The sequence below is a fragment of the Erythrolamprus reginae genome, chromosome 1, assembly GCF_031021105.1.
Source record: "Erythrolamprus reginae isolate rEryReg1 chromosome 1, rEryReg1.hap1, whole genome shotgun sequence".
In the NCBI taxonomy this organism is placed as follows: Eukaryota; Metazoa; Chordata; class Lepidosauria; order Squamata; family Dipsadidae; genus Erythrolamprus; species Erythrolamprus reginae.
The window spans coordinates 376,275,704-376,292,823 of record NC_091950.1 but is presented as its reverse complement, the minus strand read 5'-3'; the positions used below and the strand labels follow the sequence as shown (position 1 = coordinate 376,292,823).

Sequence of the window (17,120 nt, the reverse complement as noted above, 5' to 3'; positions counted from 1 at the left end):
TTACCGATTTAACAGTTACAGGATTCAGTTAACAATGGCATCCATGATTGCAGGAATTGTTGTCGCTAAGCAATATGGTTGTTCTTTACAAGCGTAAATTCCAGTCCCAATTGCTATTCTAAGTCAAGGACCACAATACAATAAACAATTTAATCTGTGAGCAAAAATAGTATGAAGTTTTTGGAAAAGGAAAAGACAAGAGAGTTTGCAAAGTTGGGAATAAGAGCTTGCTCAGCCATTTTCTGGAACAAACATTAAAATGTCTCACACAGACCCAGGACAAGCAAGAAGTCTGAAGTGATGTGTTAACTAAAATTAGGCAGTAGGCAATATAAACTCCCTAGGGAATATAGAATGCCACAGATAATTAGAAATCCAGGGTCATACTAGGTTTTATTTTTGCAAGCAGTGAACAATTTTTACATTCTTATTTTATGTACATCATAAAAAATATACCTGAGATAGCTGCCAAAATAAGCAACTATGTTTGGATGTTTACAATCTTTCATCATAATGATTTCCTGCTGCACAACAGCAAAATCTTCACCTATGAAAAAATAGCATGTTTAGCTTAGGCTTATAGAAAGAATGCCCCATTGCCAACTTACATAAAAAGCACTTCAATTCCTTAAATTTAATAAATCATTATTTCCCCATTATATTTAATTACATATGTCACCATTTTTGAAATTCACAATATCACATAATAAAAAATTAACGTTACTAGAAAACAGTAAAGAAGTATGATATGCCAGTATTCGAGTTATCAATATTTTGCTAAGAAAACAGACTAATCAGGAACAAATAGATTAACTGTTGATATTATTTTTAAAAAAGAAAACAATATAATCTTACAAATAGGATTTGGTGATTTAAATTTATGTTGCCACAGTTGGAAATGGTTGATCTGTGTTAAATTCTCCCACCACCAAATTTAAAACATGGAATATAATCCTTCAGATCTCTAGATGTTACTGCTAAGGGAATACCATAGGAAACTATTGAATAAACTTCCAGTAATAGAAAGAACATTTTTTATTTTTATTTTTTGCAATGTTATACAGGAAAACCAGATATACCTATCATTAAGGATTAAGTACTATACATGTCTATTTTGCTATAGATTGGAAAGTGACACCAAAGCTATCCAAAACAGATTGTGATGACATTGTTCATCTTACATGTAAGGATATACAGTGAACCCTCGATCATCGCGAGGGTTCCGTTCCAGGACCACACGCGATGATCGATTTTTAGCGAAGTAGCGGTGCGGAAGTAAAAACACCATCTGCGCGTGCGCAGATGGTGTTTTTGCTTCCACTGCCGCCTGCCCTTCGCCCGCCCACCCCGTTGCTCGCGCCTGGGGTGCGCGCGCGCTTGGGGACTCCCTAGCTCCGCTTCCCAGCTGGGGAGCGGAGCTGGGATGTCCCCAAGCGCGCACGCTTTCCCCAGCAACGCGCGCGCGGTGGGGACTCCCTAGCTCCGCTTCCCAGCTGGGGAGCGGAGCTGGGATGTCCCCAAGCGCGCGCGCTTTCCCCAGCAATGCGCGCGCGGTGGGGACTCCCTAGATCCGCCTCCCAGCTGGGGAGCGGAGCTGGGATGTCCCCAAGCGCGCGCGCTTTCCCCAGCAACGCGCGCGCGGTGGGGACTCCCTAGATCCGCTTTCCAGCTGGGGAGCGGAGCTGGGATGTCCCCAAGCGCGCGCGCTTTCCCCAGCAACGCGCGCGCGGTGGGGACTCCCTAGATCCGCCTCCCAGCTGGGGAGCGGAGCTGGGATGTCCCCAAGCGCGCGCGCTTTCCCCAGCAACGCGCACGCGGTGGGGACTCCCTAGATCCGCCTCCCAGCTGGGGAGCGGAGCTGGGATGTCCCCAAGCGCGCGCGCTTTCCCCAGCAACGCGCGCGCGGTGGGGACTCCCTAGATCCGCCTCCCAGCTGGGGAGCGGAGCTGGGATGTCCCCAAGCGCGCGCGCTTTCCCCAGCAACGCGCGCGTGGTGGGGACTCCCTAGATCCGCTTCCCAGCTGGGGAGCGGAGCTGGGGTGTCCCAGGGAAGCCTCTGGGGGAAGGGGGAAGACCCAGGGAAGCCTCTGCCCGGCGGGGAAACTCCACCATCTACGCATGCATGGAAGGGCATGCATGCGCAGATGGTGGAGTTTACTTCCGGGTTGAAAACTCGCGAAATAGCCCTTTCGCGATACTTGAGGACGCGAAACTCGAGGGTTCACTGTATTATTAGTTATTCTAATAGGCAATAAAGCATTCCTGTTCACTTTCTTTACGTCACATAAATTCCACATCATTTTTCATTTCACCTTTCCCCAGCTGCCTTTTAAAAGGTAAATACTTTCAAACATTCTTCATGGGGCGTGTATCTAGATAAATAGAAAACTAAATTCCTCAAAGTGTTTCCATTTTTATTTAGATGTAATCCTGCTTTGCTACCAACAGCACTCAAAGTATCTGACAAAACATATTAAAAATAAAAGTAAAATATGTTTGAATCTCAGATTAAATACTGTGAATAACATATGCAAAGGAAAACTGTAGTAATAGGAATACACACACACACTAAAATTAATCTTTACAATAGCAACTTTTTACAATAAGCAAATTCAGGTGGAATTAACAACTTTAATTCTAGTTTTTAAGGGGGCCATTTATGCATCTACCTTATTTTGCTTTCCTAAGCATTACCCTTTCATGCTATGGAAGCTAGTTGTATATTAAATATTCTGATAGAAAGACAATTTTTGATTATTTAGGAAAATGTACATCTAAAATTACCTATATTCTACTGGATCATTGCATTATTTAAAAAGAAAGAAAACATAAGATGGTGATAAAAAAAATTACAGGAAATAGAAATCTTGATATTAAAAACTGCTTTACCTGGTTCTAATTTTATTACTTTAATTGCAGCCAGTTCACTTGTGTTAACATTCCGAGCCTATATAAAAAAAAGAAAGAAAAGAAATTGGGTAAATCAAACGGTGTTTTAGGAACATTCTAAAAGCGCAAATCCAGAGACCAATTTTCAAAACTCCAATAGGAAGACGTTAGAAATAAGTATATAAATTTCTTGGTCATATGCAATTCTATTTAAAAGATAAAAACATCTTCAAACTGAGCTCAACTTGTAGTGATGAGGACTTTGGAGAGAAAGAGAGAGATCCCCAAGCATATGCAATGGGGACTTCCAGAGACAGATGGAATATAAATTACCAAAACATCAATTAATTGTATCCTAATAGTGGTATAGCACTGTACAAATTATAAAATATAGGAGTCCTTCAGGTAAATCTCACTTCTTGATTTTCTTTGGCAACAAGAAAGAATTTACTATTTTATCTATATTTTTTAAATCTATAACTATAGTTTGATGAAATAACGTCCCATTTGCCACCAAACATTTCTGCCTTTGAATAAAACTGCCAACAGCAGAATTAAGGATTCATACAGTACAGTTTAAAAGCCAAAACACAGAAAAAGTACAATTCAATTTTGCTTCAAAAATAATTAATTCTATATTGCAGTAGTTTCGTGCAATGATATTTTTCTTAACGGCTTTAGGCAGACTGGTGGGAAATTAAGTTATAAACTTAACAAATATGGTAAAAGAGAACAAATCTTGTTAATTTCATCAATCTATTGCTGTGCTGTTCAATTGGATGGTATAGGCCAGAGGTGGCAAACCTTTTAGAGACTGCACCCACACATTTATCACAAAGTGCCAACATAGCAATTTAATCTGAATAATGAGCTTTAATGATAAACAGAGTTCAATTTTGTTCTAAGAAAAGTGTGTTCTAATTGTTCTAAGAAAAATGTGATAAACACACTTTTATGCCCCCTTTGAAATATTACATTTAGCAACAAAGACTTAATGAACTCAATCTGTATAGTCTGGAGGACAGAAGGAAAAGGGGGGACATGATCGAAACATTTAAATATATTAAAGGGTTAAATAAGGTCCAGGAGGGAAGTGTTTTTAATAGGAAAGTGAACACAAGAACAAGGGGACACAATCTGAAGTTAGTTGGGGGAAAGATCAAAAGCAACATGAGAAAATATTATTTTACTGAAAGAGTAGTAGATCCTTGGAACAAACTTTCAGCAGATGTGGTAGATAAATCCACAGTAACTGAATTTAAACATGCCTGGGATAAACATATATCCATCCTAAGATAAAATACAGAAAATAGTATAAGGGCAGACTAGATGGACCATGAGGTCTTTTTCTGCCGTCAGACTTGTATGTTTCTATGTTTCTATGTTTCTATGTAACAATAAAAATGAAAACTTTTGTAATATCATTTCTCGTTCCCTCCTCTCTCTTTCCCTCCCTCTCTCTTTCTTTTTCTTCCCACCTCCCTCTCAAACTCCAACAAAGCCAGTGAACTCTTCTTAGAAGGATCTATTCAGGCAATTGAGGGACAGATTGAACTTCTGAGAGCAACTGCAAACTTCTGAGAAGGGAAGGAAGCTGAGTCCCCCCCCCCCCCCACACACACAACAAGCACTTGTCACACTGCAACAGCTCCGCCATCCTCGTCCTCGCACCGGGTCAGCCAAGTCCTTCTGATAAGGGAAGGTCTCAGGATCTGCAGGGTGCCCATCGCCAGGGCAGATCTTTTCCAGGCAACCTACCAAAGTCCTAGGGCAGCCCACCTGCCTTTACCTGCTGCTGCCACCTTTTGTGGGGAATGGGGGGGGGGAGAAGGTTAAGAGGAGGCAGCAGAGCCCGGCTAGTCTTAGAAGGGAGATCAGGCGGGTTCCCGAAAGAAGACGGGGGAGCGGTCCTTGTGGGAATGCGCCAAGGAAATGTGGTGAGTGTGAAGGGTTGTCGTGGTACAGGAGGGTGGGAGGGAGCCGGGACGAAGAAGGATGAAGCTAAAGAGTCCTTCTCTCCTTTCTATTGCTTTGGTGAGGGCTGAAAATCTGCATGGATTAATTTGAAAGGCACTCTGCACATGGTCCAAGACAATCCTGTCACAGGAAAAGAACATACCAAAGGGACCAAGGACGGAGTGACGAGATGGGCAGCGAGGAATCCATTATTGCTGCAGACGCAGAAAGCGGTGTGCAAGATCTCTCTAGTCTAGTCTTATACACACACACTCATTCTTTGCAATTAGTCTCATCAATGTGCAGGTTATTTGCTAGTGTATCTGTGTAATTTTTGAAAGAAGGTAAACAACTGACAACTGATGAAAGCATTCCGCCCTCCCCCGGTGTGTCGCCCTCTAGGGAAGGCACAGCATGCCATAATTGTCACATCAGAATGAAATGACAGAGAGAATGCTTTCTCGATGGGAGGACGACCTTGAATGGATCCAGGTCTCTCCTATTTATTGTGTATTCACAGTTCTGACATGTGGTACAGAATAACCAATTCGCGAGCGCCACATACATTCAAACCATTCTCCAGCAATTCATTCCTATACCATATAAGGCTTCCCTTGATTGTGTGATTGCAAAGGAATGTCAGTAATGCATACCATATATTTCCTTATATGGAAGTTCTATAGGTTTTATACCAAGTCCATACATGGTCTGCAGCTTGCTTACTGAGCCTAGACTTTGTTGCCTTTCCATAGAGGAAGAATTAAGATTTTATTCAGCACATAATTTAGGCTTAAAACATCACTCTCCAGCAATATTTTATTTCCAAATTTCAGTGCTTAAAATCTATGATTACAACAAACTACCAGAGGGAATCGGGAGTGGAAAAAGAGAAAGACCGGGGAGGGTTTTTCGAAACAGAAGGAAAGGAGTGGGGACCATTCACAAACAGGCCCCTGTCTGTCAACTTAAATGGGAGGCATGAAACGGAACCACAGAGTTCCTGTTCTGCCCATCACTTGTTTCGGTGCGTGTCCAGCAGTGTTTCGTCTATGCTGGGGCAACGGCGCATGCGCCCACAAAGTATAGGCAATGTAATAACTACATAATTCCATATACACCTAGTCAGATATAGCAGTTTTACTCCCAGCATTTGCTCCCAGTAAATTTTCATCAATCAAACTTGGGAGAGCATTTGATAAAATAGGTAAGAACTACATATATATCAAAGAAAGCAAAATAATTCTTAATGAAGATTTAATAAAACCCATGACCATGATGCCGAACCTATGGCACGCGTGCCAAAGTGGCACTCAAAAGCCCTTCCTGCAGGCACCTGAGCTGTCGCCCCAGCTCAGTTCTGGTGTGCATGTGTGCACGCCTCCTGCTGGCTAGCATGTTTCTGGGTCTCTGCCACGAATGCGTGGGGGTGTGCGGCACATGTGGGAGATGCACACACATGCGTGGAACTGGGGTGCACACGCAGGAGTCACAAGCACATATACGGAAGGCATGAGTGTAGGGTCACATGCACATTGCATTATGGGTCTGTGTGCATACAAGCACATCCAGCACTTGGTGCTGAAAAGGTTAACCATCACTGCCCTATGTCATACAAAAAGGAATAAGACAGGGATGCCCACTGTTCCGTCTCTTGTTTATTTTAGTTCTGGAAATACTAAGACATAAGGCAAAATGAGAGGATTGTGCAAGTAAATATTTTAAAAATGTATAAATTAAGGGCTTTTGCGGGTGACTTGGTGTTGGTTCTTAAAGAACTTTTAAAGCAATTTGAAATATTATTATGTATTATTTACTTATTTAATAAGTAAATAAGGAATTTGGTGCCTTAGCAGGTTTTAAGGATAAAGAGAAAATGAAGATGTTAACAGAAATATGAAAATAGAAGATCAGGCTAGAACTTAGAATGATGTTTTTGTTTCAGATAATACCTGTTCTGACAACTGATACACCATTTAAAGAGTGGCAGCAGGATATATCTAAATTTGGCAGGGGAAAAAAATGTTAAATATATGGTGCTACAAGATGCAGAGGAAAGAGGACTGGGTTTACCTGATCTGTAACTATATTTGGCAGCTTGCTGTTTGGATCGGATGAAAGAATGGGAAAAAGAAGGCTTTTGAAGTTAGAAGGAAATGGCCTGAGATTGGATGGCATGGATATTTGTGATATGAGAAAGGTCAACAAGGATTTTAAAGACCATTATGTAAGACATGCCATGTTTTGAATACGGAATAGATACAAACTCAAATTGTGCTCAGAAATACCTGTCTGACTCTCAGCACAAGCAACATAATATAGACAAGAAATATTAAACAAACACAAAAACTTCTATGTAAAATAAAACCAGGATAGGAACTGAGGGCAAAAGGATACTAATCTTAATGGTTTGCTTAATTACAGTTATTAGAAATATTTAAAGTACACAAAACTATTTTTGAGCATTCTATGACTGAATATGAAACAAAATTGTGTACAAATGATGAACACGTAGTTGCTGAAATGTATAAACATTTATTGAATATGAAACAGAAGAACAAGTGAAAGATGGTATGATAAAGCAGCTAAATATTATAATACAGATGAAACAATAGGAAAATGTGTGGCTGAAAAGATTTAAATTCGCATTGTTATTATCTTGAAATATTTTTAAATAAGATGATATATCATTCATTCTGAATTTTGAATTAATCTGAATCGTCAAATTTATGGCTAACCAGACAAAAATCTAGTGTTTTAAATCTTTATGTTGAAAGACACTTTGGATCTGGCAGGTGGCTATGTGCAGATTTTCTAAAATAAATTAAGGATAGTATCATGCTTTTGTTTTGTTTTTAACATGAGATTATTTTTGACATTGATGTACACCTCCAAATCTTAATCTGCCACCCTTCTAATAAAGGAATCCTAAACTAAACTATCACCCAAAATTGTTGTGGTTTGTCACCTTGCCGCCATCATGAAAAATTGATTTATTTTAATTGTCATATTTCTGACAGTGTTTATATGCTGCGAGCTGCCATGAATCCCTGGAGAGGGGAAGCATTCCAAACAAACAAACAAACAAACATTTTTTTAAAAAACCACTGGAATAATATATCAACAAAAAACCTCTTCTATAATTTTCTCTAAGTTTAACATTCACAGTAAACTTGCTTAGTTGCAGCATCACATGCAATTATATAAATAGTAACCATAAATCAAATTGCAGGGGTAAGAATCTGATGCATTTGAATTTCATTATTTAAACTAATGCCCCTTGCTTTTAAATATTTAAGCTTTAGAACAGTGGTCCCCAACCTTTCCGGCTTTGTGGACCGGGTGAGTAGGTGGGGTGGAGAGGGGATGGTTCTGTGCCAAGGGCAGGGAAGCCAAGCGAGCTGTGGATGGAGGACCCCTGCTTTAGAACATGAAGTGAAAAACTGTTTTCTTCCAGATAATCCTGGACTACATATTTCATCAATTTTTGACTGTGTGCCATTCTAAGAAAGATTGATGGGGATTGGGATACAACAATTTTAAAAGGACCTCATATTTTTTCACATATTTTACACAAGAATAAAACCTAGCATTTTACTATTTTTTTCCAAAGGTTTATTTCTTTAAAGGTAACATCTTCAGGCTGGTGTTTCTGTCCTTGTCCTTGTTCGCCTTAGAACAAGGCTATCTGTCCTTTGCATAGACAAATATATGCACAGTTATAGTTAAGACGAACATGCTGAACAAAATAAAATTGAATGGGTCCAAAGACGGGGTACAAAAATGGTGGAAGGTCTTAAGCATAAAACTTATCAGGAAAGACTTAATGAACTCAATCTATATAATCTGGAGGACAGAAGGGAAACGGGGGACATGATCGAAACATTTAAATATGTTAAAGGGTTAAATAAGGTTCAGGAGGGAAGTGTTTTTAATAGGAAAGTGAACACAAGAACAAGGGGACACAATCTGAAGTTAGTTGGGGGAAAGATCAAAAGCAACGTGAGAAAATATTATTTTACTGAGAGTAGTAGATGCTTGGAACAAGCTTCCAGCAGACATGGTTGGCACAGTAACTGAATTTAAACATGCCTGGGATAAACATATATCTATCCTAAGCTAAAATACAGGAAATAGTATAAGGGCAGACCAAATGGACCATGAGGTCTTTTTCTGCTGTCAATCTTCTATGTTTCTAAAATGTAATTCTTAAAATTCTTCCACCTAAATGCCTGACTGAGATGTATCCCTGATGCTACCAATTTAAGTTCATTGTGAGACCGTTTATAGTTAATTATTATCAGCTTAATTTAGGGTACTACTATGTAGTCCTTGGGCTATGACCATTCATTCAGCACCTGTTCAAAATTGCAGTAGTGCTGAACGAAAGGTAATTACAATTGGTCTTCAAAGTTACAGCTCTTGCAACCCTCCTGAGGTCACGTAATCCAAATCTGATGCTTGGCAACTAGCCCGCACTTATGACTGGCCAGAGTTTCCCGTGGTTACATCCTCCTGCCCTGTGCAAACTGACTTCTGCTTGAACCCTCCCCAACTGCCCATCCCCCTCCATCATAGCCCTTTTCGGCTGCTCTGCACTCCACTGTCTATTCCTGACGTGGCCCCTTGCTGTTCTTTGCCATTTTCTTCCATTGCTGGTCCCCAATCCGAGCATGATCGTAGCCTAACAAGTGCTATTTGGACTCTGCCACCAAGTGACATGGTCGTATGCTGCTTTGCTTAATGACTGCTTTGCTTAGCGACAGAAATTCCAGTCCCAATTCTGGTCATAACCTCAGGAATACCTGTTTATATTGTGTACGTTTTGTTGTTACAAAATGTGCTAAGGGTGTTTTAGTGTTTATATTGCTGATCCTGGATGCTTTATTGTTTCAAGCTGTATTATACTGTAATAATTTTACAGAGTAGATTATTTTTAAAAAATTGTAAGCAACCATGAGGCAAAACAGTCTCAGCAATGCAGAAGCACAATAAATATGGAATGAAAAGAATGTCTATTCTCAGACAAAGACTTTAGAAAAAAACCAATAACAGTATATCTTAAGTATAAAACGTATCAGGAAAGACTTAATGAACTCAATCTGTATAGTCTGGAGGACAGAAGGAAAAGGGGGGACATGATCGAAACATTTAAATATATTAAAGGGTTAAATAAGGTCCAGGAGGGAAGTGTTTTTAATAGGAAAGTGAACACAAGAACAAGGGGACACAATCTGAGGTTAGTTGGGGGAAAGATCAAAAGCAACATGAGAAAATATTATTTTACTGAAAGAGTAGTAGATCCTTGGAACAAACTTCCAGCAGACGTGGTAGATAAATCCACAGTAACTGAATTTAAACATGCCTGGGATAAACATATATCCATCCTAAGATAAAATACAGAAAATAGTATAAGGGCAGACTAGATGGACCATGGGGTCTTTTTCTGCCGTCAGACTTCTATGTTTCTATGTTTCTATGTTTCTAACACATTTTTTAGAAACCTAGCGTTCAACCAGTCCTACTAATGCAACACTAATAATAGCAGTAACATCCAGGAATAAATTCTCATTCTGAAGTGACCCATCACACCACATATATTAAAATCATGCTAAAAATGAAAAAAATATTACCTCAAACGTACATGTTTTTTAAACAGCAACAATTGGTTAAATCCTAACTGGAAAGTATTTGGGCCATATAGCCCAAATAAACATTTTGATTGATTTGAAGCATTTATATCAGTTTATTGCCTAATTAACAAAATTGATTATATTTAATAACTAAACATTGATTACAGAAACCAGTAAAACTCTGCTTTCATAGCTCTTGCTTCATAGTATGTATGTATTTATGTGTATACACACACATGTGTGTGTGTTGTGACATATTTTTGCTGATAATGAAAAGGGAAAACTAGAAAATAACTAGTTTTCATTATCAGCAAAGATATGTTAAACATATGTTTATATGTTTGTCGGCTATAAAAATTTATCTGCCTTGTATATGGCCCCTGGAGGGGCCGATAGGCAAAAAGGAAGCTGGGTGGACTAGGGTGATTCGATGGAAGAATATATATATATTCTTCTGTCGAATCACCCTGGTATACCAAAATATGGGAGGGAACACACAGCTTCCTTTTTGCCTATTGGCCCCTGCAGGGACCATATGCAGTGGGGGGGGGGAGTATTTAGTCAGACACTAATTGTGCAAGTTCTCCCACTTAAAAAGATGAGAGAGGCCTGTAATTGACATCATAGGTAGACCTCAACCATGAGAGTCAACATGACAAAATACATCCAAAAAATCACATTGTCTGATTTTTAACAAATTTATTTGCAAATTATGGTGGAAAATAAGTATTTGGTCAATAACAAAAGTTCATCTCAATACTTTATTATATATCTTTGTTGGCAATGACAGAGGTCAAAACATTTTCTGTAAGTCCTCACAAGGTTGGCACACACTGTTGCTGATATGTTGGCCCATTCCTCCATGCAGATCTCCTCAAGAGCAGTGATGTTTTAGGACTGTCGCTGGGCAACACGGACTTTCAACTCCCTCCAAAGGTTTTTTATAAGGTTGAGATCTAGAGACTGGCTTGGTCACTCCAGGACCTTAAAATGCTTCTTACAAAGCCACTCCTTCATTGCCCTGGTGGTGTATTTGGGATCATTGTCATGCTGAAAGATCCAGCCACGTTTCATCTTCAGTGCCCTTGCTGATGGAAGATGGTTTGCACTCAAAATCTCACAATACACGGCCCCATTTATTCTTTCATGTACACGGATCAGTCGTCCTGGTCCCTTTGCAGAGAAACCACCCCAAAACATGATGTTGCCACCCCAATACTTCACAGTAAGTATAGTGTTCTTTGGATGCAACTCAGCATTCTTCCTCCTCCAAACCCGACGACTAGTGTTTCTACCAAACAGTTCAACTTTGGTTTCATCTGACCATATGACATTCTCCCAATACTCTTCTGGATCATCCAAATGCTCTCTAGCAAACTTCAGATGGGCCCGGACATGTACTGGCTTAAGCAGGGGGACACGTCTGGCACTGCAGAATCTTGAGTCCCTGGTGGCATAGTGTGTTACTGATGGTAGTCTTTGTTACGTTGGTCCCAGCTCTCTGCAGGTCATTCACTAGGTTCCCCCGTGTGGGTCTGGGATTTTTGCTCACCGTTCATGTGATCATTTTGGCCCCACAGGATGAAAGCTGCGAGAGCAATCATGGGCTTCCCTAGGTATGCCCATGTTACACCAACACTCCGCAGTTTTCATTGGTTGCCGATCAGTTTCCGGTCACAATTCAAAGTGTTGGTCATGATTCATGACCTATAAAGCCCTTCATGGCTTCGGACCAGAATATTTCCAGGACTGCCTTCTGAAGCACAAGTCCCAGTGACCAGTTAGGCCCCACAGAATTGGCCTTCTCCAGGTCCCGTCGACGAAACAATGTCGTCTGGCGGGACCCAGGGGAAGAGCCTTCTCTGTGGCGGCCCCGACCCTCTGGAATCAACTCCCCCCGGATATTAGGATTGCCCCCACCCTCCTTGCCTTTCGTAAACTCTTAAAACCCATCTCTGTCGTCAGGCATGGGGAAATTGATTCCCCTGGGCCGTTTCCGTTTTATGTATGGTTTGTATGAGACATATGATTGTTTTTACATTAAGGGGTTTTAAACTGTTTTAATTATTGGATTTGTACTGTTTTTTATTGTTGTGAGCCGCCCCAAGTCTTCGGAGAGGGGTGGCATACAAATCTAAATAATAATAATAATGATAATAATAATAATAATAATAATAATGAGATCTTGTACGTAGTCCCAGATCAAGGGAGATTATCAGTGGTCTTGTATGTCTTCCATTTTCTAATTATTGCTCCCAGAGTTGATTTCTTCACACCAACCTGCTTGTCTACTGCAGATTCAATCTTCCCAGCCTGGGGTGCAGGGCTACAATTTTGGTTCTTGTGTCCTTTTACAGCTCTTTGATCTTCACCATAGTGGAGTTTGGAGTGTGACCTTTGAGGTTCTGGACAGGTGTCTTTTATACTGATAGCAAATTCAAACAGGTGCCATTACTACAGGTAATGAGTGGAGGATAGAGGAACCTCTTAAAGAAGAAGTTACAGGTCTGTGAGAGCCAGAAATCTTGCTTGTTTGTAGGTGACCAAATACTTATTTTCCACCATAATTTGCAAAGAAATTCGTTAAAAATCAGTGTGAGTTTCTGAATGTGTTTTCTCATGTTGTCTCTCATGGTTGAGGTCTACCTATGATGTCAATTACAGGTCTCTCTCATCTTTTTAAGTGCAAGAACTTGCACAATTGGTGTTCTGACTAAATACTGCCCCCCACTGTATGGAGGTGGGGTTTCCCAGCGAGGGGAGCCTCAGTGGAATCCCCACGTTTCGTCTGAAAATGGAAGTCTGGAGGCGGGGCATCCCAGTGGCGACAGCTCGGGTTCGTAAGGTGAAAATAGTTTGGAAGAAGAGGCAAAAAAATCTTAAGCACCGGGTTCTTATCACGAAAAGTTCGTATGAAGAGTGGTTCGTAATACGAGGTATCACTGTATATATACAGTGGTACCTCTACTTAAGAACTGAATTCATTCCATGACCAGGTTCCTAAGTAGAAAAGTTTGTAAGTAGAAGCATTTTTCCCATAGGAATCAATGTAAAAGCAAATAATACGTGCAAACCCATTAGAAAAGAAATAAAAGCTCGGAATTTGGGTGGAAGGAGGCGGAAGAAGAAGAGGAGGAGGACAGTCGCTGCCAAAGGAAGAAGGTGAGGGGAGGAAAAATGAAAAAATCCAAAACTTTAAGGCTTAAAAAAAACAAGAGGGTCTCTGAGGCGGCGAGGAGGAGCACGTGCCTCCCATACATCCAACACGAGGCTGCCTCCCATTCACTGCGCCCGAGAGAGTAACCCAGGGGGAATGGCAGGAAACTTTCAACACCATAAACCTTTATGGTGTTTGTCAGTTTGCTTTGTCACAAGGACTAAAGCACCAGCCTGAAGATGACGAGTGGGACCTCATTGAAACGTCGGCAGAAATCTCTGAAACTTACACAGGAAGAAACCCAAATATGCCAAGACCTTCATACCCGTACCCGTGAAAATCTACGAAAACACATATATATATACAGTGATCCCCCGATCATTGCGAGGGTTCCGTTCCAGGACCCCCCGCAATAATCGGTTTTTCGCGAAGTAGCGCTGCGGAAGTAAAAACACCATCTGTGCATGCGCAGATGGTGTTTTTACTTCCGGAGCGCTAGCGAGGAGCCGAAGATTGGGGTTCCTGGGAAGGGGACTCAGCTGGGAAGCGGCGCTGGGGTTTCCCCACCGCCTACGCAAACTCCTCGCTGCCGCTCGCCCGCCCTTCGCCCGCCCACGCCGCTCGCTCGCGCCGCTTCCCAGCTGAGTCCTGAAGCCAATTCGCTTCAGGACTCAGCTGGGAAGCGGCGAGAATGAACGGCGTGGGCGGGCGAGCGGCAGCGAGGAGTTTGCGTGGGCGGTGGGGAAACTCCTCGCTGATGCCCGCCGCTCGCCCTCCCGCCAGCAAGAGGGGGAAGACCCAGGGAAGCCGCCCAGCAGCTGATCTGCCCGGCGCCATCTACGCATGCGTGCCCATAGAAAAAAGGGCGCGCATGCGCAGATGGTGTTTTTACTTCCGGGTTGAAAAATCGCCATATAGCCGTTTCGCAATGATCGGGATCGCAATACCCGGGGGATCACTGTACACACATACACACACACACAAACATACACACACAGACACTTGAAGCCTAGGCAAAGATTTTTCTTTTAATGCAGTAACAGTATTGAGTAAGTGTTTGTATGCAAATATGCATGCAAACAATTACTCATGTGGCTGCCCTTTCCTTGCATTTATGATATCTCAGTGTAGGATATAATATGGACATTTTTAAAGCAGCAGTCAGTATTTTCTACTATTTTCTTCCCTGTGTTGCTTTTAAAAGTGACTGTGATTTTAATATTGGAATTTATTGAACTGGTCTTTGCTAGTTGCCAAAATTATTTTTTTCTTAATCACTGGCAAGCATTTGGTGGCACCTGCTGAGCATTAATGTTTTATTAATTTACCATAGACTGTTGATTAAAGAAAGTCTAATCAACTATAGAAACTCTTTTGATTAACTCCAATTGCATAATCTTGTTTCCTTTCTGTTACAACATGTAAAAGAAAACAAATATTAAAATAATCTCAATGTGAATTACCTGAGCATGCAGTTCTGATTTATTGTTTTATCTATGTCAATATTTTATATGAGCATTTGTGTGACTTTCAACACTTCAAAAACAATTTATTTACAGAAGATGCAAATATTTTTTTCAATAAAGGTTGAACATCAAGGCCTTAATTGAAATAAAACAGAAATAAATTAATAAATCATAGCTAGCTGGAAATTAAGCTAGTAATACTTTACCCATTTTTAATAGCTTGAAATTGTTTTTTAGGATAATGGAAAGTTAGGTGCAGGAAAATTTAAACAATTGTTTCATATTTACTTTTCTTTCAGCTTTAAAATTATAGTTAAAATCTCTTTGTCAGTTTAACAAACCTGAGAACGCACAATCTTAAAAATCATGGACGTATTTAAAAGTTTAATTAAAAATGATGAGATACCTCCCAAGTGCTTTATGTTATGTTTTAAATTCAGCCTTAAAACCAGCTTAATAAGCTGTGATAATTCTGTAAGTTTATTACTGTTTTTATTCTCTTTAAAATGCCAAACAAAGACTGTAACTTTCCCTGGCTACTATTTCTGACTCATACTTTAAATTCATGTTTTAGTCTCTTATTTAATGTCACGGGCTCCATTCATGATTTTTTTTTAAAAAAAGTCTGAGCATCTGTCCTCCTCCTGCCACACTGTAAGCAAAGATTTAAACTATATCTGTACTTGGAAGCCTTAAAATATATTTAGTAATCTCTCTGTTACTATTCTTTCTCATAATAGTTTTTTTCATTACTTGGAAAGATCAGGTAAAAAAAATCAGGTAAAAAGAAAAGATCAGACTAAACAGATGCTCAAAAAGAATGATGCAGTACACACACTCTAGAGCAGGCATATCCAACCATGGCAACTTTATGGGAGTTGGTCCACAAGTCTTAAAGTTGCCACGGTTGGAGACCCGTGCAAAAATATTATCTCTACAATTTGGATAACAAGCATGCTTTAATATTGTTCTATCAAATTGAGACACTGAAGAGTGACAGGATTGTTTTCTCTTCCATCGTTTTACATTAAACAAAGAAAAAATATAGTTTACTTATTTACATGGTGATATAAATAACTCTTAAGTTGTCCTTTCCATTTCTCACTATGTTGCTGTTTTAAGAACTGTCCTACTTTGGTAGAAGACTGTTAACAGCATTTTTTAAATTGAGATTACCAGTAGGCCTCTTTGGGAATCCAAAACATCCGGATATTCCTTTCTGGAAATGGAAGTCAAAGTGAAGGGGAAAATACAAATAAATAACCAAGGACTGTGATGGCGAACCTATGGCACATGTGCCACAGGTGACACACAGAGCCATATCTGCTAGCACGAGAGCAGTTGCTCTAACTCAGTTCCAGTGTGCATGTGTGTGCTAGTCAGCTGATTTTTGGCTTCTGTAGAGGATCTGGGAGGGCGTTTTTGCCCTCCCCAGGCTCCTAGAAAGCCTTTGGAGCCTGGGGAGGGCAAACAACGGACCTACTGGGCCCACCAGAAGTTAGGAAGTGGGGGGGGGGGTTTACATAGCACGGAGGTCATCTAGTCCAACTTCTTGCTCATGCAGGAGAACTATACTAGGGATTCGAAAAGCGTATTATTCAAAATACGCTATTCGAATGATCAGGCAATACATTTCTTGTGGAAAAAAACCCAAACTTTGCGACGTTGATTATAGAAGAAGAGAGAATGAAAGAAAAATGACTAGGGAGAAAATTAATACTGTACCATCCTAGATCTCAGGAAGAATCTGAGGGGCCCTGATGTACAAGAGGAAGGCCTACAAGCTGGTTCAGCTGGGGAAGCAGATTAGGGGCCAAGACTCACACTGACTACTTGGTCCTTACTATCTGTGTGTTTACAAGCCCATCTCCCACTATCATCACCTTGCCTGACCTCACATGCCAGAGTTTAACTTAAAGATTTAACTTATTTTGCCCGGTAAATCATACGGAAAAGCTTTTTCAGGGCTTCTTCTGCTGGTAGTGTCATAATGGCAACTCAGATGGGAGAAATATGTATGGA

At 40.5% G+C, this 17,120-nt stretch overlaps 1 protein-coding gene across 7 annotated transcripts in view; it reads right to left on the bottom strand.

Annotated features, from left to right (window-relative positions):
- Nucleotides 1-17,120, bottom strand: part of MAP4K3 (mitogen-activated protein kinase kinase kinase kinase 3) — a 68,229-nt gene that overhangs the window by 49,916 nt on the left and 1,193 nt on the right. For all 7 annotated transcript variants that reach the window (XM_070734664.1, XM_070734663.1, XM_070734667.1 and 4 more), the window contains exons 2-3: nt 2,890-2,947; nt 457-547 (exon numbers count right to left, since the gene is read on the bottom strand). In XM_070734664.1, coding sequence (XP_070590765.1) covers nt 457-547; nt 2,890-2,947 — 149 coding nt within the window. The remainder of the gene's footprint in view (nt 1-456; nt 548-2,889; nt 2,948-17,120) is intronic.